This window comes from Topomyia yanbarensis, chromosome 2 (assembly GCF_030247195.1).
Source record: "Topomyia yanbarensis strain Yona2022 chromosome 2, ASM3024719v1, whole genome shotgun sequence".
In the NCBI taxonomy this organism is placed as follows: domain Eukaryota; kingdom Metazoa; phylum Arthropoda; class Insecta; order Diptera; family Culicidae; genus Topomyia; species Topomyia yanbarensis.
Window position 1 is genome coordinate 271492872 of NC_080671.1, and position 23040 is coordinate 271515911.

Genomic DNA, 23040 nt, shown 5'->3' on the forward strand with positions numbered 1-23040 from the left:
CTACGCATAAATTTAGAATGTCGATTTTCGCAAGTAACGACGCCTGCTATAGAGGAAGAAAACATAAATGTAAGTAATTTATATATTCCCAAAACTTCTTCGCATCCCCAAAAGACTTCTATTGAAATTTAGTCTATTGCTGAAATTTTAATCGAATGAAAAACCCAGCGAAAATTAAAGAAATCCATCAAAAAATAATTTCTTCCTCTTTTAATATAATTCTTGGAACGGAAAATAGCTGGGATGAAAGCGTAAGAAGCGAAGAAATTTTTGGAAATCAATTTAATGTATTTCGGCATGACCAATAGAAACCACGAAACACATAGAATTTGAACATATATGGGCAAAAGCAGTAATATCAGGAGAAGTACACATACTCGCCTCTGTGTATTTTCCACCTAAAAATTATTCGAGCTGTTTTGTAAAACTGTAAAATCTGTCATGTCAAACATGAAACCTGAAGTAAAACTGCATATTAAGAGCGACTTTAATCAACCTAACATTAACTTCATCGTAGACATTGAAACGAATATATGTTACTCCCAGTCGTAGGCGAAAATGAAACACTTCACTTATTTGACAAAATATCAGAATTTTGCTTGTACCAAATGAACCATGTAAAAAATAAACAAAATTCATATTTAGGCCTCTTATTCACTTCTGTGTTAATACATCTTTAACTCCATTATGGAAAAAAAGTATTTCATACAACAATCGAATGTTCAAATTTCTTTCATCAAAACTCTTCCCCGGACGACGAGTATGAGGAAGTGCCAGAATACCATAAAACCGACTTTGAAGAAGTTAAACTTAGACTATGTAGAATAAATTGGCAAACTGTATTGAGTATAGAGGAGGTGTCGACGAATAAGTGACTAAATTTTATATAAGTGTAACGAATTTAAACAGTATGTGAAAGCGCGTATTGTGAAACCTAGAACAATATAGAACACCATGCGCCTCCTCCAAGGAGGACTTCAATGGAGACGCTTGGTTGTTTGTTTCGCGTTGTTGTTTTCGCGAATAATTAACTAACTATTCGCCACCAAACCAAAAAAATGTCACATTCGTGACCACCAAACGATTTCCTGTCGATCTAAATAGATTTTGTAGTAAGAAAATGATGTTTCGTTTTTATTCCGGCCAACTTCACGTTAATTTTTAAATATTTTTTTTAACTACCCACTGACCACCAAACGTTAAAAATCGACTACCAATCACGACCAATCGATTAAAATTTAATTCAATTTATTTTGCAATTATATAACCTTTCTATATGAGAATGACAAAAATCGATTTTGTTTAAAAATGCAGACCTTGTTTGTTACGTTTTAACGACATTCAATTAGCTAAAGATTACTGGGTAGGGAAAGTTATGAAACTTAGAGCCATAGTACTCAATTGAGAGCAAGGTTGTCACGCTAAAGATAGATACGTCTACCTTTATCAGGACACATGTTAGTGAACTTGGGTGATTCGTAGTTATTTTGCCTAAGCTCGACCCTCATTAACAGAAAGCAAAAATTAAGCTCTTACGATAATAAGCCTGTTCTAATGACCCTGCCACTTCTAGTTTTCCGATCTGTTTACTTCACATCCTTGCTCTCACTTGAGTACTATGGCTCTAAGTTTCATAACTTTCCCTACCCAGTAATCTCTAGCTAATTGAATGTCGTTGAAACGTAAAAAAGAAAATGTGACAAACATAGTCGAAATAAAAAAAAGGAAAAAAGACCTTGTTTGTAGTACTAGAATGAACCAGAAATAATTCGCGATATCTCAGCAAACCAGCAATCGTATTTCATATTGCTTAAAATAAATTACAAATAATAAGCTTGAGCTTGTGCGATCACCCCTGGCTGCTTCTCTGTTATCGATCTGGACTAGCTGAAGTTGCACAGAGAATCAGTAGATAATTATGTTTGGGAGTAGCGAAAACATCTTTCAAAGTGCAACTCCTGGTTATCCTAACATTTGCGGTATTGATCAATACCGGTACCGGTCAGGCCCGAACGTAGATCGCAGAAGGAAAGGGAAGGAATGGTTAGTCCGATACTTGCTTTTGCTAGAGGCCGTATATACTACTGCGCACTCCACAAGTATCACGGGAGGAGGATACTTTGTTAGTAAGGATAGAAGTTGGATTCTAGTTCTTCTACACCGACACCAGAGAGGTGACTCCACTATCTGGACTAGATATCGATCCATCAACTCATGGACCGGGGACCAACGGCTTTACTTACCTTCCGAAGGAAGACGTGACCACATATTTTTTCACCTCAGAAAAATGTCAACGACTGCGGCTGGAATTGAACCCAGGACAACTGGAATGAGTGGCGGTCACTCTTACCACTCAACCACCGGCGCCGTAAAAAAATAAATTACAAATAATGACAGACTAAATCAAAATTACAAATAGTGCAAGCAATAATTATATTCTGTTGTACAAAGTTCACATAAAATGCAAATCTATGATCGAAATACAATGTTTACTTAAAGTTATTTATGAGTCCACTCCAACTTAAAACAAAATTATAAATCCAGCATATTTTTGACAGTTTGTAAACATTGTATATTAATCAATTTGAAATTGGATTAAACTGCAAAACTGTTCGTAAAAATGATCATCTCTTTATAATACTTCACAAAATGTCTTATTCGCAGAGTTGGATGTTTACGCAATAAACAATGTACGCATTACTTATTGAGAAAAAATGGCTTGTGAAAAGCAACAGCATTTACGCGAGCCCAAGTGTTATCTTCTCTAGAGATGCAACGATAGACTCCCGATCAGCCACAAATGTTTGATTATTGCTTATTTTTTTTCTAATATCCACACCATTATTTTTAGCCATGACAGAGCTAATATAAAGTAAATTTTCAACAACCAGATGTTTCGGTGCTAATGAGTGCAGAGTGCTAAAAAATAAATCGAACTAACTTTCCCTTATTATCCCATCAGCAGCCATACGTACATACTATTTCACTGAATACACCATGTTCAGAAACTCTAGCAAAATCGTCTTCGAACATCAGCCACTTCCAGAGGGTAATAAAATTGAATTAAAAATAAAATCACGATAATTAAATTTCACAATCAATCAGTGGTGGCATTTATACAAAAAAAAAATAGAATCACTGTAATTTTTTTGGGGGAATTGATGGAAAAAATTGAGTTTGATTCTTATTTGACATATAGACGACCGTTTAGCAATTACATTTGTGTCATGAGAAATCGTTTCGTCACAGACTTTATGAAACATTCTCATGTTTTTTTTTCAATTTGTTTATTTGATAAGGCACGTATGCGTTAGCTTAAAGGTGCCATTTTTTCATTGTTTTACATTTTGAATTTCTTAAAACTAGGGGGTTACACATTTCAATATTATTTTGTTTTATATAATGAAACTAAAAAAAACTTTACAGCTAACTTATACATATAAAAGAGGGTATACTATAATATTCGTAAGATTTGGGGGACGGGTCATTTTGTGTGTTCTTTTTATAGTAATTCACTTTATGATTTTTAGAAGGGAGATTGTAGGAGAAACTAATTATTAACTAAGCGGAACATTTTACAAGCTTATTAACTAGAAATAACTAGAGAGAGTGGTTCAAGATTAGGGGAAATAATAAGGGCTATTTTAAAGTAGTGGTACTGTTGTGCATTTCTTAACGAGATTAAATATTGATCAACTAAAACTAGAAGATAGGGGGGCACATAAGTTTTGGGAAGATATTCAAGGGGAGAAGGGGGTGAAGTCATACATCTGTGTATCAGAGACATGGGAGGGAGGGTGGACAAGGCTGAACGAGGGGGGATATAAACTTTCAGTTTCCGGCATCAGGAATTAACGGCCAGGATTACAGATTCGAACGGATTGATCAACTAAAACTAGAAGATAGGGGGGCACATAAGTTTTAGGAAAATATTCAAGGGGAGAAGGTGGTGAAGTCATACATCTGTGTATCAGAGACATGGGAGAGAGGGTGGACAAGGCTGAACGGGGGGGGATATAAACTTTCAGTTTCCTGCATCAGGAATTAACGGCCAGGATTACAGATTCGAACGGATTGATCAACTAAAACTAGAAGATAGGGGGGCACATAAGTTTTAGGAAAATATTCAAGGGGAGAAGGTGGTGAAGTCATACATCTGTGTATCAGAGACATGGGAGAGAGGGTGGACAAGGCTGAACGGGGGGGGGATATAAACTTTCAGTTTCCGGCATCAGGAATTAACGGCCAGGATTACAGATTCGAATGGATTGATCAACTAAAACTAGAAGATAGGGGGGCACATAAGTTTTGGGAAAATATTCAAGGGGAGAAGGTGGTGAAGTCATACATCTGTGTATCAGAGACATGGTAGAGAGGGTGGACAAGGCTGAACGGGGGGGGGGGGGGGGGGGATATAAACTTTCAGTTTCCGGCATCAGGAATCAACGGCCAGGATTACAGATTCGAACGGATGCATCAAGTATTGGGACGCCGGGCGGTTTTTCTCGAGCCGGCAGGGGTTCCTCCAGACGATTTCGTAGTACGGCTCAGATACGGATCGGAAACACACCGCGTTGCGCGTGTGATGTTGTACTGTAGATCTCGTGTTGTTGGTTCATTCGACAGATGTTTTGTCTCGTCTTGGAGTCGTATCAAACCATCGTTGGGGTACGGTAGGCGGAAGAAGGCACTTCTGGGAATGATAAGAGAAAAGATAGGGGCATTTAAATTTGGATATTGATGGTTTTGAGGTACGTGTATATAAGGGATATGTAGAGAATATCGCGGCTTGCTAGTACATCTCGGACCGGGAGATTAGGTGATCTTGCTCGGGCCCGAAGGGAATCGAATAGTTGAGATCTGGCAGAACAGTACTCGGCGCATGCCCAGACAACTTGTTCGATTTCGTGATAACCATTGCCACAAGCGCAGATACCGCTATCCACGAGCCCAATACGCAGGAGATGTGCGTCCAGCGTGTAGTGATTGGACATGAGCCGAGACATCACGCGAATGAAATCCCGACCCACATTCATCCCCCTGAACCAAGGTTTCGTCGATACCTTAGGGATTATCGAATGTAGCCACCTTCCCAGTTCACCATTGCTCCATGAAGTTTGCCAACTTTCGAGGGTTCTGTGATGAGTAATACTGAAAAATTCACTGAAGCTAATTGGTCTTTCATATATGTCACCGTGAAAAGCGCCCGCCTTAGCTAAAGAGTCCGCTTCTTCATTACCTGGAATGGAGCAATGCGAGGGAACCCAAACTAAGGTAATCTTGTACGATCTTACAGGCAAAGCACGCAGGCGCTCCCAGATTTTCCCCAGAAAATATGGAATGTGCGTTCTAGGTTTAATTGAACGGAGAGCCTCGATTGAGCTGAGGCTATCCGAGACAATAAAGTAATGATCGGTGGGCAAATTATCAATGATCCCAAGGGTATACTGAATAGCAGCAAGTTCTGCGACGTAAACTGAAGCAGGATCATTGAGTTTGAATGAGGCGGTGAGGTTTTGATTGAATATACCGAAGCCAGTGGAGCCGTCGAGGCTTGATCCGTCGGTGTAAAACATCTTGTTGCAGTCGACTTCTCGAAATTTACTATGAAAGATGCTTGGGATCACTTGCGGACGTATGTGATCCGGGATTCCACGAATCTCGTCTTTCATGGATGTGTCGAAGAATACAGTTGAATCATGAAAGAGATTAACACGGTTGGGATAGTATGAAGAAGGATTGATATTTTGTGCCATGTAATCGAAGTACAAGGACATAAATCGGGTTTGAGAATTGAGCTCGACAAGCCTTTCGAAATTTGCAATTACTAACGGGTTCAAGATATCGCAGCGGATGAGCAATCGATATGAGAGTTCCCAAAATCGATTTTTCAGCGGAAGGACGCCCGCCAGCACTTCTAAACTCATCGTATGTGTCGAGTGCATGCAACCCAAAGCAATACGCAAACAACAATATTGGATTCGCTCTAGTTTGAAGAAATATATGTTCGCAGCGGAGCGGAAACAAAAACTCCCGTACTCCATCACCGACAATATTGTTGTTTGGTACAGCCTGATCAGGTCTCCTGGGTGGGCACCCCACCATGTTCCGGTTATTGTACGGAGAAAGTTGATCCTTTGCTGGCACTTCTGTTTCAGATACCTAATGTGACAACCCCAGGTTCCTTTAGAGTCGAACCAGACCCCGAGATATTTGAAAGTTGAAACCTGAGCAATAGTTTGACCCATTAATTGAAGCTGTAGTTGCGCTGGTTCACGCTTCCTTGAAAATACAACTAGCTCAGTTTTCTCCGTGGAGAACTCGATACCCATCTGGAGGGCCCAAGCAGACAAATTGTCCAAGGTATCTTGCAATGGTCCTTGCAGATCGACGGCTTTGGGACCTGTAATAGAGATCACACCGTCATCTGCAAGCTGCCTTAGCGTGCAGGAATTGACAAGACATTCGTCAATGTCATTCACGTAAAAGTTATAGAGAAGGGGGCTTAGACATGAGCTCTGGGGAAGACCCATGTAGCTAATTCGTGATGTCGATAAATCACCATGCGAAAAATGCATATGTTTTTCAGACAGCAAGTTTAGCAAAAAGTTGTTTAGAGTCGGTGAAAGACCATGCTGGTGCAGCTTCTCAGAAAGAATTGTGATAGAAACTGAATCAAAAGCCCCCTTTATATCTAGGAAAACTGATGCCATCTGCTCTTTGCTAGCATAAGCCATTTGAATTTCTGTTGAGAGCAACGCAAGACAATCGTTCGTCCCTTTGCCTTTGCGGAAACCAAATTGTGTATCTGACAGTAAGCCATTTGCTTCAACCCAATTTTCGAGGCGAAACAAGATCATTTTCTCGAACAACTTTCGGATACAGGACAGCATCGCAATCGGTCGATACGAGTTGTGGTCGGAGGCTGGTTTTCCTGGTTTTTGAATGGCGATGACCTTCACTTGCCTCCAGTCATGAGGGACAATATTACCCTCAAGAAACTTATTAAATAAATTCAACAAGCGTCTCTTGGCAGAGTCTGGCAGATTCTTTAACAAGTTAAATTTGATTCTGTCTGGCCCTGGGGCTTTATTGTTACACGATAAGAGAGCAAGTGAGAACTTCACCATCGAAAACGGTGTTTCGTTCGCGTTATTGTGAGGGGACGCGGCGCGGTAGATCTTCTGTGCCGGGGCGGAATCCGGACAAACCTTCTTGGCAAAATCGAATATCCAAAGGTTTGAATATTCCACGCTCTCATTGGTACTGTTTCGGTTTCGTAAGCGCCGGGCCGTACTCCAAAGAGTGCTCATCGATGTTTCTCTCGTTAGTCCGTCGACGAACCGGCGCCAGTAGCTACGTTTTTTGGCTTTTATCAAACTCTTCATGCGCGTTTCCGCCATCGCGTACTGTCGGTAGCTAGCTGGCAGCCCGTCGTCCCGGAAGGTCTTATACGCAGCGGCCTTCTCCGCGTACACGTCTGAGCACTTTTTGTCCCACCATGGATTGGGAGGACGCCCGCGTGAGTTCGCGTCTGGTACGCGTTTAGTCTGAGCTTGAATCGCGGTATCGAGAATCAAGCCAGCCAGGAACCCGTACTCTCCCTCCGGAGGAAGCTCTTGTGTCGATTCTACTTTTTCGGATATCGCGGACGCGTAGCTCTTCCAATCAATATTTCGTGTGAGGTCATACGAAATATTGATTGTATTCGGTGGCCCTGAACCGTTAGCAATATTAATTACGATTTGCAGATGGTCGCTGCCGTGGGGATCAGAGACTACCTTCCACATGCAATCTAACCGCAGCGATGTCGAGCAGAGGGACAGATCTAAGGCGCTTGGTCGCGCTGGAGGGGCAGGAATCCGTGTCATTTCACCCGTATTCAAAATACTCATATTGAAGTTGTCGCAAAGCTCATGGAGTAGGGTAGATCGATTATCGTCATGAAGGCAACCCCATGCCGTACCGTGGGAGTTGAAGTCACCTAAAACTAGCCTCGGTGCGGGGAGGAGTTCCGCAATATCGCAAAGCCGTCGGTGGCTAACTGAGGCTCTAGGGGGGATGTAGGTGGAAGCAATGCAAAAGTCTTTGCCTTTAATTCTGGTTTGGCAAGCGACAACTTCAATGCCTGGTGTCGAGGGGAGGTCGATCCGATTGAAAGAATAGCACTTTTTGATCCCCAAAAGTACTCCTCCGTAAGAGTCTTCTCGATCCAAGCGAATAATATTAAAATCGTGAAAGTGTAGGGTTATTTCTGAAGTGAGCCATGTCTCGCATAGGACAAATGCATCGCATTTCAAATTATTTAGTAAGATTTTAAACGAATCGATTTTCGGGATAATGCTTCTGCAATTCCACTGTAGAACAGTGATTAAATCCTTGACCTCGTTCGATGAATTAGCCATCGAAGGATACAATCGCTGAAAGGAGGGGCCATTTCGCAGTGAACTGCATCAAGAATGTTTTTACTGCGGGGAGAAAGCTTATCAAGATACTTTTAAGGGGGTCAGAAATGTTCAACGCTGTAAGAATACGGTCCACAATGTCAGAGAAATTTATTAAGCCAGCACTGTTTTCTTTCTCTGGCTGAGATATGGGAACACTTGGGGTTTTTGATGTTCCTGGAAGTGCTGGGAACTCCTTTTCTGAGCTCAGGTTACTGAGACCGGGAGCGACTTGCTTCGGTTTTACAACAGAGTCTGAGTTGACGTATGTTTTCTTCCCGTCAGCTGCGACTGATTCTGAATGCAAACGTTTGCATTCCAGTATCTTCACTGGCTTAAGCATGGGGTCTTTGAAACAGCCAGTCCCATATTTCAGCAAGTCCTCGCAATTCAGACTCGAATCGGAAACGACCCCACTGACTTCAACCCTGCTAGCTGGAATATACACCCTGTACTCCCTCGTAAAGGGCTCGTAGCCAGCAATATCATTTGCCTGAGTTGAACTGTTAACAACCACCCGAAGCTTATCAGGGCGAATTTTCGATATTTCTGTCACGGCCGAATACCGGTCTGTCAGAACGCGAGAAATCTGCAACAGATTCAAACACTTTTTTGCTTTGGTCCGAAAGAAGATCACAAATGGCCCGGTGGCCGAGCTCGGATATACTTTGAGCCGGGGAGCCGATTTTATTTCGACGTCCATCTCACCTTGAGACGAACCGCTGTCAGGGGAAGTCATTTTTGCACGGGCCTATTGCCCAGTGCACGTTATTAAGACAACCAAGAAGGGGAAACGAAAACTAATACTTAGCTTGTGTAGGTAACGGTATCCAGACGGCTTACTAGAAGAACACTGCTTCACCGGCTAACGGTACAGAAACAGAAACACAAAAGAAGGGAAAAAATACTGAAACCTCAACTAGGCGTAGAGTGTGCAAATAACCATGAACGCGGATTAACACTATTTGTCGCTATAGAGTGTACGGACCGATGACAAAAGACTTCTATCTCGACTGAGTGCTCGATAACGAATGAATAAGCGCATTTTGAACATTCTCATGTTATTACGCAGTTCCTATGCAACATTAAATTCGAAACTGTAAGTGCGTTATTTATTCCCAGACCTTGTAACACAATAACTTTGCATCATAACATCCAATTATTCATATGCATTATAGGGTCCCGGACATACTGACTCAGTATCGTATCGGACTTGCAACAAGAACGATTTCGGATCTTTTGACGCATTCTTACTTTCGGATATTATAATACATGCTTGTGCGTCATAATGTCCCGTACGTTGCGACGCACTCCATTCGGACGTTATGACCGCGGATGAAATGACACGACTCAGTCCTTTCCCTCGCATAGACAGTCAATTTACGGAACGCATAATTGGCACATATTCTGTGATATTGGGATGGGACGAATATACAAACAACGCCGGTATATATGCTTTTGAATATAAAGAAAATTTAGCATTACAAACAGTTTGTGAAAGCACGTGTTGTAAAACTTTGAAAATACGAAACACCATGCGCTTCCACCGATAAGGATTTCAATGGAGATGCTTGGTTGTTAGTTTCGCTTTGTTGTTTTTGCGAATAACTAACTAACTATTCACCACCAAACCAAAAAAATTGCATATTCGTGACCACCAAACGATTTCATATCGATCTGAATAGATTTGGTAGTGAAATAATGATGTTTCATTTTATTCCGGCCAACTTCACGTTAATTTTTTAATATTTTTTATTAATTAACCGCTGACTACTAAACGTTAAAAACAGACTACCAATCACCACCAAACAACCAGCAATCGATTAAAATTTAGTTCAATAAATTATGCAATTGCATAGCCTTTCTATATGAGAATAGCAAAAATCGATTGTATCGGAAAATGCTTACCATTTTTTTGGTACTAGAATGGGCCAGTTAATAATTATTGTTAAAACTATTTCCATGGTTTGCAATAAGATCATTTGAAGAAAAAATGGGTCTACTCCGAATCTTTTGCGCTAATAGTGTGAATGTTATTCGTAATGTTCACGAAAACTCTATCGTAAAATTTATCAAAATTGAGTTTTGAAGTTAGTTTAGTAGTAGTAGCTCGTAAATAGTACAACAAAAATTTCGTTGGTCGATAACGAATCGATTTCGTTAATTGTACGAATTCTTTGACAAAATACCTAAACATTTCTCGTGTATATTACGAACGATAGATATAACGAAGTTTTTCGTACATTTCATCAAACAATCTAATTATTTATTAAGTAGATTTGAATTCACAATCAATTAATTTAAATAACAATTTCATCTGAATACATACAAACAACTCGTAGGGGGACTGAGTGATTCGACCATGTCAACAGATTTTAATATATTTGTTTTTTTTGCGAAAGTCTGATCAATTGGTCCGGAAATGAAAAGTTCTCTTCGATATGTGAAACTTTATAGTAAATATACAATAAAAGTAGGAGCTGACCCAAATCATCTAAAAATGGAGTTACGAACTACATACCCAAAAAAATCGTGTGTATTTTCATCACCTGACCCTGACATATTCGAGAATAAAAATGACATAGTTTTATGTTCGATTTTCATTTTTCATGATGATGACTTTCCTAAATCACGAAATCTTACTCCACATACGGTGATTGTTTTAAATGTTGACAAGTTTAATTTTATAGCACTGCGCATGAAAAATACAGCTTTCATGTAAGATTAAATGGAACACGGTTATATTTCGTCACTTCGTGAATTACGTTTTGCTAAATTGTGTCATGTTTGAAATTACGTCAACGATAAGATTCATAATTTTTTGAAGTGTAACATTGAAATCTGTCAATCGATTTGCCAATAACTAATGTTTTCTTGAAAGCTTGACCGATTTCGCACACTATCCCCTCAAACGGTTTTTTTGCGATCTCGTATCAGGTCCGAATTTGACCAACGCATATTCTACAATTCAGACACCGATTAAGCAAACATAGTTGATAGTCTCACTTAAAGAAAGATATATGATGAAAGATACCATACAGCGGATCCATAAAAATGATAATTTACTTGTTTTAATTAAGTGTTATTACTAACAAAAATCTAATTATTTGGAATACATTTGTTTCAAAATAGCGCTCTCTAGCACAATATTAGAAACTTTCTCAAATATTCCATCAAAAAAATCGTTCGATTAATAAGCCCGATTCGTACTAAGCCTCCCAAAGTCGTTTCGTGGTATTTATAAAATACTCGCAATTAAAATAGAAACTTTACCTGGAGAATTGCTTATATTTGTGTTTGAACGAAACCTATATGTGCCAGATTTACGAATATAGTCGCTCAGTGTAACCCTGATATATACGATCATAAAAAATGATATAGTTTAACGATTGATTTGATTTACCATATCGCTTTATTTCTAAAATCTCGCATGCAAGTCTCGTCATTTTGTGAATAATGGTTTGGTAATTTGTATCAAGTTTGGAATGACGTCTAACATAAAATTCTTATTTATTGCTGTGTAAAAGTACGATACAGTGTCCAGGATTTTGATAACGAAATATGATCCTTAAATCATAAGTGTCATACAGTTCAGTACTTCATGACGCATATTCGTTTTCATAACGTCACAGACTTTATGAAACATCCCCGTGTTATTACGCAGTTCTTATGTAACATTACATTCGAAACTATGAGTTTGCCATTTATTCCCAGACCTTGCAACACAATAACTTTACATCATAACATTCATATGCATTATAGGATCCCAGACATACTGACGCAGTATCGTTTCGGACTTGCAACACGAACGATTTCGAATCTTTTGACACATTCTTACTTTCGGATATTATAATGCATGCCTGTGCGTCATAATGTCCCATACGTTGCGACGCACTCCATGCGGACGTTATAACCGCGGATGCAATAACACGACTCAGTCCTTTGACCCTCGCGTAGACAGTCAATTTACGGAACGCATAATTGACACATATTCTGTGATATTGGGACGGGACGAATATGCAAACAACGGTGGTATATATGCTTTTGAATATAAAGAAAATTTAGCATTACAAACAGTTTGTGAAAGCACGTGTTGTAAAGCTTTGAAAATACGAAACACCATGCGCTTCCTCCGATAAGAATTTTAATGGAGATGCTTGGTTGTTAGTTTCGATTTGTTGTTTTTGCGAATAACTAACTAACTATTCACCACCAAACCAAAAAAATTGCATATTCGTGACCACCAAACGATTTCCTATCGATCTGAATAGATTTGGTAGTGAAATAATGATGTTTCATTTTATTCCGGCCAACTTCACGTTAATTTTTTAATATTTTTTTATTAATTACCCGCCCACCACCAAACGTTAAAAACCGACTACCAATCACCACCAAACGACCACCAAACGATTAAAATTTAGTTCATCGAATTTCCGCGAATTTTCCGGCCAACTTCACAGAGGTGGTACCAGCACGGTGTCACAGAATGATTTACAAAGTGGGTGAACGGGGTGGTTTGGATTTATTTCAATACGGTGTGTGCTGCTTAAGAGTGTTGCGTTTGAAAAAAATATATTTATTTTTATGCATGCGTGTGCGTTGTAACTTGTTAATCCATGTTTACGGCGCTTTGTAGCTGCGTAGGGCAAAGAGCCTATTGGTTTTCATATGTTTCATATTTCGGTTATATGTTTTTTTATCAGTAAGGCATCTGACAACGTGCTTCTGTAGTTATTGCACTGTTCAGCAGCGTAATATTTTATATAGAAGAGTACACTCAGGATTTTACGCGTTTTTTTGCGCGGTATTTTTTACGCGGATTTTGAAATTTACGCGGTTTTCATTTACGCGTTTTTTGAAATTAACGTGGTTTTCATTTACGCGGCCTGTATTCCCTGCGTAAAAAAACTTGAGTGTAATTGCATCGGAAACAATCACATTCCCAGGAGAACTTTTTGTTTTCTAATTTCAAACACTTTTGTTTCGTACTGCACACAACGGAGAATTTTAAAACAGAACTTATCGTCCAAGCAGCAGTTTAAGCGGGTGTTCTTTTTCGATTAAAATTCAAGCCATGTCTTAAGCGTTACTGGACTTAAAATTGTTTTCCCAGTTTATCCAGTCAAAGTATCTGTCCTGCCCTATGTATTTAAAACACAGTTCTAATCGCGTTTTAAAGTATACAACAAATAGAACGGTTGGGTATACTAATTTAAATTTTAAAATAAATCTGTTTTAAATTATGAAACAAACCGCTGTACTGAAGATATAATTATGTCAGTCCTATTACCACATAAAACACCTATATAACATAAAACGCTACAGAATTGGTTTAATAATACAATGTTTACACTACAGAGTTATAACACGTTATAATAATTAGCAACAAGCAAAATGTCACCAAGATAGCATCAAAATCCGTTTTAACTGGCAGTGCGAACGTTGTATAACAATGTAATTTATCAAATAATTTCATTTGTTCGTCCACTAATCGATCAAAAAAATACTTAACCTTAAGATTGTTTACCTAAGTTCATTAGTACATTATTGAAAATTTAAATCTGAAGAATCTGTATATTTCCCTTTGCGGGCGTGGGCTTCCTCATAACAGTTGCCAATATGGAGCTTTTCTTTTGAATATATTTTCTGGACAGACCAGCCTATTTTTACTAGATAGATCAGCAAAATAATGCCAATAAGCTAGTGAGATACTTGATTAATTGTAATAATAGATTACCGTTAAATGACCTTCAATAAATTATGTTTTAATGGGGAGGGTGTATAGCAAATTGTAACATATGAAAACAGGAGAGTGAGCAAGAACGTGAGTCGATATGTGTGATAGATAAAATTCATTTGCACGCTCTTGAAAAAGCTACATTTTTAATATCGCCGTGGTCGTGTCCTGTACACAACCCTTTAATTTTTTATGTATTTCGAAGCTTTCGAAGAGGAGCTAATACTAATATTGAAAAGCCAGAGAAAGCTGCGTTTTACCAAATTATACGGAAGTCATCTGACATACTGTACAACTTGGGCAGAACAGTATACAGTAGAACAAAAGTAATTAAGCGGTTGCATTTTATGCGTGGCTTCAATAATGATATAAACTTGCGTAAATTGCGTTGTCTTCCGAGGTTGATACACGGAGCATGTTGATATAGTCATCATATCTCATCTAACTTAGAACTAGAATCAAGAATCAGTATCGACTGGCTCAAATAGCACGTTCACCATGTTGATCGGAGATTTGTGCTTAAAAGACAATTATCAAAATACACGTTGAGGGGATGTTCCAAACCAATATTCACCAAACACAGTGTGCTCGTGAACAAAAGCAGTATCGTCAACTCTTTCATAACTGCTGTAAACTGTGCTGAACCAACAATAGTTTCTCCAGAATTTCCCCTCAATGTGGGTCACACCATCCCAAAAGTTGTTTTTCTTTTACAATATATGACATCCAAGTCAGATTGTATGTGTACAAATATAACTATCATTTTTAAGCAAGCAACAACTAGCCGGCGCTACTATTGGCTATCAGTATGTGGACTTTGCGTGCACCCAGTTCAATCGGAAATGAGCCGGAATTCTGGCCGGTTCAAATTCGCATTGCGGCTGCAGTGACACAATCGATTCTAACAAGAATCGGTTTTGTCACTGCAGGCGGAATGCGAATTAGAACTAGCTAACATTCCGACTGATTTTCCGACTAAGCTGAACTCTGTAGTATTCCGGCGCCAATAACACAACCAATTCTAATTAAAATCGGTTTTATTGCTGGAGCTGAAATACTAAATACAGTCGTGATTCGCTTAGTAGGACCTCCGCTAGTTGGACCATTGTCCAACTAAAAAGCATCTGAACGCCAAAATCTCGTGTCAAATTTACTTTGACAATCAATCTGGCAATATTTAGAGATGTGAACAGATTCATTTGCACTGCCAGCATCTCTTTTGGAGAGTTTTTGACATTTGTCAGTCGGTCCAACTAGCGAATCAAATCCGTTAGTTGGACAAGACCCAAACAGCGAATCACGACTGTATGACTATATCTACTACAAGAAATAAACATTATGTGCGTACCCTGGAGCAAATTGGTACACACCAATTTGTGGCAAGTTGATACAGTATATTAACTGAATTCAACATTTTGTCGTCGATACGGCAATTCCAAAGATGGAATCAAATAATGAGTTGTTGTTTTAACTTATAAATTTGATTCCAATTTATCAGTATGGTAAATGAAATAACACGGAATCTTGATTTCAAACAACAGTCCTGTGGGGTAGTGCAAAATTTCTAGCGTCAGCGATAAGAATTTTTTCATAATTCGAAGTAGCGTACTGTATCATATGGTGAACACTTGTGTCTCCATTTTTAACTCAATCAATTTGAAATACTATTAGAGCTTCGCCTGTCAAATGCATGAGTATCGCTTTTTACGATGCGATGAGCTGAAGCGACAATTATGTAATGTAATGTTCAATGTGCTCTGTTTGTCTGTGCTTAGAACGAGCCAAAAGATCTTCCAGCGTTTGGCTTGGCCAGACACGGATCATAATCATAGGAACAGTCGAATGTTCGAACATTTTTGAACGTGACGTATGCTGCTTACCAAATTGGTCATCAAATCCACATCCATGCATCCACAGTTTGGATAAAATTCTCGGAGTAAGTCAAAAACTATGGTAACGAATTAACGAAAGTGGTTATCCTAGAATTATAAGACATTTCTACATTGTTCGACGCGGAATACTTCTAGTAAATTTATAATAAACGTGTTGCAACAATCAATTCCAACAATAAATTATAAAGTTAATTAACATTTCGTGTTACTGTTACTAAGAACAATATAAGAAATGTTAAAATGTACTAAAAATACCAATTTTTACAAGTTAAGTACAACCACCCAATCCCGTCTACTCCTCTCCTTATTTACAGACTAAGTGAATTGAATTTCATGTGCATTCACGTTCATGCATTTCACTATACTAACTATGATCGCAAGTCAGCCCCATTAAGATAGGAAATCCCATAGAAAACACCACAACACAATATTATCCCTCGAAAATATGATGAACCATCGGATGAAACTAGATGGTGATGATGTGTGATATATGTCCGGCCATGCGTACCTATCAGCAACTAAATCCAGCGTTTCTTTTTAGGTATCCTTTTCTGATCCAAGCGCTGCAGAGTGTGTGGCAAACCATTATCGTCGTGATCTTCCATGTACTACAGGTCCGGAATTAAAAACTTTTGGGCGAGAAAAATTCACGCTTTTTCTTTCTTGAATCTTACTTTCCACAGTCCCCACAGTCGCCCCCATTTGTTCGCAGCGATTTTCACGGGTTGAATTACTTCTTTTGCGTAGACAGAACATCAATTGGTCGGTGTTAAGTCAGACCGGACTAAGTCGCAAAACATCAAAAAATGAGTTAATGATAGAACTGGATAATGAATTTCTTCATGTACATTCCACTTTTACCAGATTTGAAATATGAAACAATAAACAGGAATTATGACAAACATTATTTTCCAATTATAATGTGAAGGATGTTGCGATTCAAACTTTAAACGTGTTTTACTTGAAATCAAAGCACTGTCACTTAGTCCGGTCTGACCTAACACCGACCAATTTAAAAGCCACCTTATCGCTACCACCTCCTATGAAACATACACGCAAACGAAAAACTACCTAAAATTGAGTTCTTTTGACTCAATCTCGGGGTATCGTGGAGGAAGGTAAAATTAAGTAAACCGTGTTGAAGGTAGTTTCCATTTAACCACTGCAAAAATACAACTCATTAATAGGTTTTTTATACTCAAATTTATGTTGAATTTACCTAATTTTGAGTATACCCCAAACAACTCAAAAGTACCTTCCTTCACGCAAGACCTCGACTGAGTCGAATCTCTCGTTTTGTTTTTGACAACACTGATAAGTGCGAAAGCGACGCACAACTCAAAAGTAAGTTAAAAGAACTTATTCTGGAGGTTGTTTTATTTAACCGTGTAGCCATCATGATTATTTTCATCGCATTCCTTTGTTTTGCTAATATACTAATTGAATTCTACATGATGACGACACGAATGAACTCATGATCAGGTTGTTTTATTTAACCGTGTAGCCATCATGATTATTTTCATCGCATTCCTTTGTTTTGCTAATATACTAATTGAATTCTACATGATGACGACACGAATGAACTCATGATCAGGGTTGCTTTCTGTAACTGTAAACAGAAAACACTCATAGACGGACGCAAGCACTCATCACCGACTCCCTTTCGATTAGGGTTTGTCGCGGTTGCGGTAATTACCGCAACCGCACCGAAAAATCTGCGGTGCGGTAAGACACTTTTTCCCGCAGATGCGGTGCGGGAAAGAGCTTTTACCGCGCGGTTTTACCGCAACCGCATCGCAAAAAAAACATTGATAAAGTGATAATTTTGGTTATTCTAAATTGATAAACAGACTGCTATTACGAAAGAAAATCTAGCTGTGTCCGAAATATTTTGACGCTATTATTTTTACGACATATTTTGGACACTAGTTTTTTTTATACTTCTAAGTAAAACTTCACAAACTAACCATTTCAAACACATAAAATGCAAGATCCAAATAGAGCCCAAATTATTAGATCATCTAAAAATAATAAATTTGTACTCTTATATCCAATTTAAAAGTGAATAATTTCTGTTTGAAATCGTAATTACTAATTTATTTTATTACTAATTTACTAGAATTATCTTCATCAAACCAAACGAATTTGGAGTAATTGGCAGTAAAGGATACAAATGTATGAAAGCGTCCAAAATAAGGAGGGGTCCAAATCAGGATCAACATCGTATTTCTATCTTCTTTGATTGCTGTGTAAATTCAATGTGAATTTTTCTGCAGTCAATTTTGTTGGATTCCTTCTCAAAAAGTATGCTACATAACTTTTTTTCGCGTACCTCCATTCAAATTAACGATATTTTTCTACCAAATTAAGTCCTAATATTTTTCAGTTAACCCTCCAGCACTCGCGCGAATGGTTCCCCGAATGAGCAGCCGCTGGTGCTGAAAGAAGATTTCGCTAGAGTTTCGGAAGGTGTTTCACAAAATACAACGGCTCGTGTGCTGGAGGGTTAAGACTATTTTGTAGCTTTTTTAAAACTATTTTTGCCAATTACCACATCGTTTGACTCCCGTCCACTTTAATTGAAGTTTTTGCCGTTGGCTCTTTGGGAAAATATTAGAGGAAAATACATTAAATGCTAAGACTTTCGAACTAGCCTTTAGAAAATTACCATTCATACATTTTTAAAGGGAGCAATCTTAGTTTCTGAATGAGAATACATATGTTTCTTGAAAAATGCGGAAGTTAGAGTTTTGGGATATTTTGTCCATAAAACCCCCTATTTTTAATAACATTTCTGCTGTATGTTACAAATCTTTTTGCAGTTTTTCTAATGTTCAATAATTCTGTACCGGTTGAGACCGGACTCCTGATTAGATGTAATGAATAGAGCTTTTTTTTTAAATATGGCGTCGTTCTTATTGATGAAATACAATATGTTTTTATTTCACTGTATTGGAATATATGAGCTACTATATAGAAGTACTGGTATTTCGACTTTAATTTTTTGTTGTCGACTTTAATTTTTTGTTGTTTAATTTAAATTCCTTTAAGAATGAAAGGTGGTTTTTACTACGTAAATGTGAAAATCATCCATTTCATTTTCATTTGACAAAAACATTGAAAATATGATAATTTAAAGAAAAAAGTACTTCATTTCTTGTTCCATTCCATTATTCCATTTTTCAATTAACTGAAGGGTTGCTAAAATAAAAGTTTTCCTATTACTGCAGTAGAACGTTTTTGAATGTATAATGTTTGCCTTAAAATATACGAAATTTTATTAATAGAAAATTAAAAAGTTTATTTTTTCTTGAACATTATATTCTGAGGAGTCTCTTAAAGTTAAATTTCGTGTAAATAAGGATAACATTTTATTATATATACATTATACAAATGAACAACACAATTTTTAAAAATATAAAAATTTTACCGCATTTACCGCATTACCGCGCGGTGCGGTGCGGTAAATCAAGTGCGGTTGCGGTAAGCGGTGCGGTTTTATTATTTTTTTGCGGTTGCGGTGCGGACAATCCATTTACCGCCCACATCCGCACCGCGACGAACTCTACTTTCGATGCATATTCCCTCACTGTGACGACAACACACACTGTTGTTGAAACAATGTGAGTGTCACTGCGAAATTTGTTCTCTCATTTCGCACTTTTTTTTTTTCATATTTCTTCGCTTCAATTCGATCAACATCTCACTGAGACAGTCAATTACAAAAATGATCGTCGTTATTGTCAATTTTTCTTTCAAAAGCATTTTTGCTAATCAGGGTTGGCTTTTATATCAAGAGATAACATCAAACAATATTAGGTTTTTCTAAATACTAATTCATCAAATTCATTATATATTTAGACTATTTATTACCAACTATGAAACTTCAATGTAACAAAATGTAGATATTGCAAAACAACACCAATCGGTTTGCCATTTCTTTTTTGAGTCTATCGATTATTTTAATTGATACTGCATGCGCGTAGGTTTTGATGTTTTGTCTAGTTACTTTAGCATTCATTGCTTCTGAAATCGGGTCCAGTAGCATTCAAAGCCCTTCCCATTCGAAGCATCGCATTGGCAGATTATGGCAAATGACTAGCTTCAAACAAGCTTCAATAGATTTGTGCGCATCAATCGCCACCGGTCGTTTTGCAACTGGACGCTTCATCTTTGCTACGCCATCAGAGTCGTTGAGAAGTCCTCTAACTTTAGCTGCTTCCGGATGCTCTAGTCGAAAATGTCGAGTAAAGTTACCGGCATCATAGTTATTCTGAAAATAACCACAATTCCCATTCTCGTCTATATAACATTTGAAAACTCCTTCCGCAATTTTAACACATTCTCGTGTGATGCAAACGAACGCTTGGTTGCCTTTTTCGCCTTTTCCATCCACCTCAAAATCGAAATAGAACAATCTTCACGGTAAGAAGTGTACAAGCCAAATCAAATAGCGCGAAGCACATACAGCAGAGAGTATGAAAAGTGAATTACATTCGCATCAGTGGCAGTGCTGTCAAGCTTTATCTCACTTCACACATATACGTTGTTGCTACTCACGGGCTGCAGTTTTGGTTGCTTGAGTTCTCTCAACTTAAAATTACAATCGTTTTGGTTCGTGACAGAACTTTTACACACAGTTTGAAAATTTAGTGATACTCATGACTTTGTGCAATCCTGCTCATGATGAATGAAGTTCATGTTTGACAATTCTCGGAGGTTTGTTTACTTTGTCAATTGCGTGAGTGCGAGTGCAACGGGTGCTCATCTGTTACATTCGAACATACATAACTCCCATGTAAACAAACCACCGAGAATTGTCAAACGAAGTTCATCCAGCTCATTTTGCTGGGTTATGTCGGTGTAAAACCTAATATTCAACATAACATCCGTTGATTTTGCAGTGACAAAAGCCACTTCTTGGTGTATTCCCACTCATAATATTAATTGGCAATATTTGTTTATACGCAAAAATCGAACGAAATAATCGAAAGTTTGAAGGTTTCGTTGGATACTGTCATTAGCCTTCGTATTGGCCTCCACAGATAAAAATTTTCCGTCATTGGCAAGCATCAAAACTAATGAAATTCCGCTTCTTGATAGCATCTTCGTCCCTGGGCTGAAAGGTTTCATTATTAGATGATCCTGCTGGTTCGACAACGTCAATATCTCTAATTCAAGAGTTCAAGAGAGATTCAAGCTTCGCTACAAAAGCCCGCAAATTGAAAATATAGTGGAACGCATTGTGGTCATGATGGCTTCTATTGCAGTTTCGCCAATGAACGACAAACCACGCAGCGTTTCCTCATACACTCAGTGCAGCTTTTTGGCTTTTTGATTTGTCCCATCAATCGGATCCTGGGACACATCATGCCCAGCTTGACATAATGCTCCATCTTCCAGTTCAATCCAAGCTGCTTCGATACACTCATTTTTACTTCCACGCAGGAAACACAGCATAGTCAAAAATAAGTGTTTTGAATACAAACAAAATTACAATCGTTTTGGTTCGTGACTGAACTTTTACACACAGTCTGAAAATTTAGTGATACTCATGACTTTGTGCAATCCTGCTCATGATGAATGAAGTTCATGTTTGACAATTCTCGGAGGTTTGTTTACTTTGTCAATTGCGTGAGTGCGAGTGCAACGGGTGCTCATCTGTTACATTCGCAGTGGTAAAGTTTCCCCCAACAAAAAAGTACTCGCTATAAACCGAAACGATAAGTTTCCATTTCCCAACCTGTTTACCAACCGCCGGTGCGGTGTCGTGTTATGATGGCGGTTAGCAAATCGCTTTTACCCACGCTCCGGTGCTGTTAGTCTAACAGACCAATACCGATGCTGACGTTTTCACTAAGCTGAATATAATATTATGGAGCTAAACACAACAGATTCAAAGGTGGAAGAATATAGCACAGTTTTCAAATTTCCTCAGCGCGAGAAAAAAGCCGAGAATTGCAGTACCAAGAATTTTTTTGCGAAAAAACGTGGCATATTAAGAAATCGCGTCCACCTTTGGTCAAAGCTCTTCCCAGCGTAGGAGGGCACTTATCTGTTTACTGGATATCAAATTCGGCCCACAGATCACTTTATTTTGCACGCAAAAGAAATTGCAAAGCGCGTAGCATCCGCCGTCCACGGGACAACCTGTCACGTTTTCCGAATGATCCGCGTTGAAATTAAATTTCTTTAGATATTTTTAATCAGCAAGACTAATTTTGCACAATCTTTTCTCGAAATAAATGAAGTAAACACACCAGAATAAAATGCAAATTTAAAAAAAATACGCTCCGATTTTGTTGTTCAGTTTCAGAAAATCATTGAAATCAGTAAACAAAAGTTATGTACTGATTAAATTATAACACAAGATATAAAAGGCTTAAAAATATTTCAATGCATGCTAATCCAGAACAAACCTTCATAAAGATAATAATGTTGTTTTCTTTACTATTTCAGGTTAGTTCGTCGCGACGCTATAGAAATTATAGTAAGACGTTCTAAAATGGGCGATTGGTTTTTATTGTATAGATTAGGTGAAAATTTAGATAGTATTATATTTCGTGATGTTATGCAAGATTTAGCAAATCGTCTACATAATAATCAACACCATCGTGTACCTGGTATGAAAGGTGAAATACAGGATGCATGATATTGGCTATCATAGATTTTATTTATTATCATTGCACTGTTTTTATATCATTTGTTTGCATCGTAATTTGATCTTCAAATATTTATGTTTGTATTAATGTTTATTAATGTAAACCTTCCAGACATATATTATTGAATGGCGGCATTTTCTTCAAGCAACACAAATATCGATTTTAAAGACTAACAAATCATTAGAACTGAATTGTTTCAGATAAAGCATAAACTCTAAAATTACACTTTCACTTTTTCGGCATCAAATTTGCGTTTACGTTTAGTTGTAGTCTGCTGAGATTACTGATTGAACTTACTCGTTGAG

At 38.1% G+C, this 23040-nt stretch overlaps 1 protein-coding gene across 7 annotated transcripts in view; it reads left to right on the forward strand.

Annotated features, from left to right (window-relative positions):
• The window catches only part of LOC131678513 (innexin shaking-B), a 1756176-nt gene that overhangs the window by 1500629 nt on the left and 232507 nt on the right, over nt 1-23040 (forward strand). For 3 of the 7 annotated variants that reach the window (XM_058958720.1, XM_058958718.1, XM_058958719.1), the window contains exon 10: nt 22533-22705. The exons of 2 other annotated variants lie outside the window; for them this stretch is intronic. In XM_058958720.1, the coding sequence (XP_058814703.1) occupies nt 22533-22705 (173 nt within the window). The remainder of the gene's footprint in view (nt 1-22532; nt 22706-23040) is intronic. 2 more of the 7 variants (XM_058958722.1, XM_058958721.1) reach the window with 1 other exon arrangement.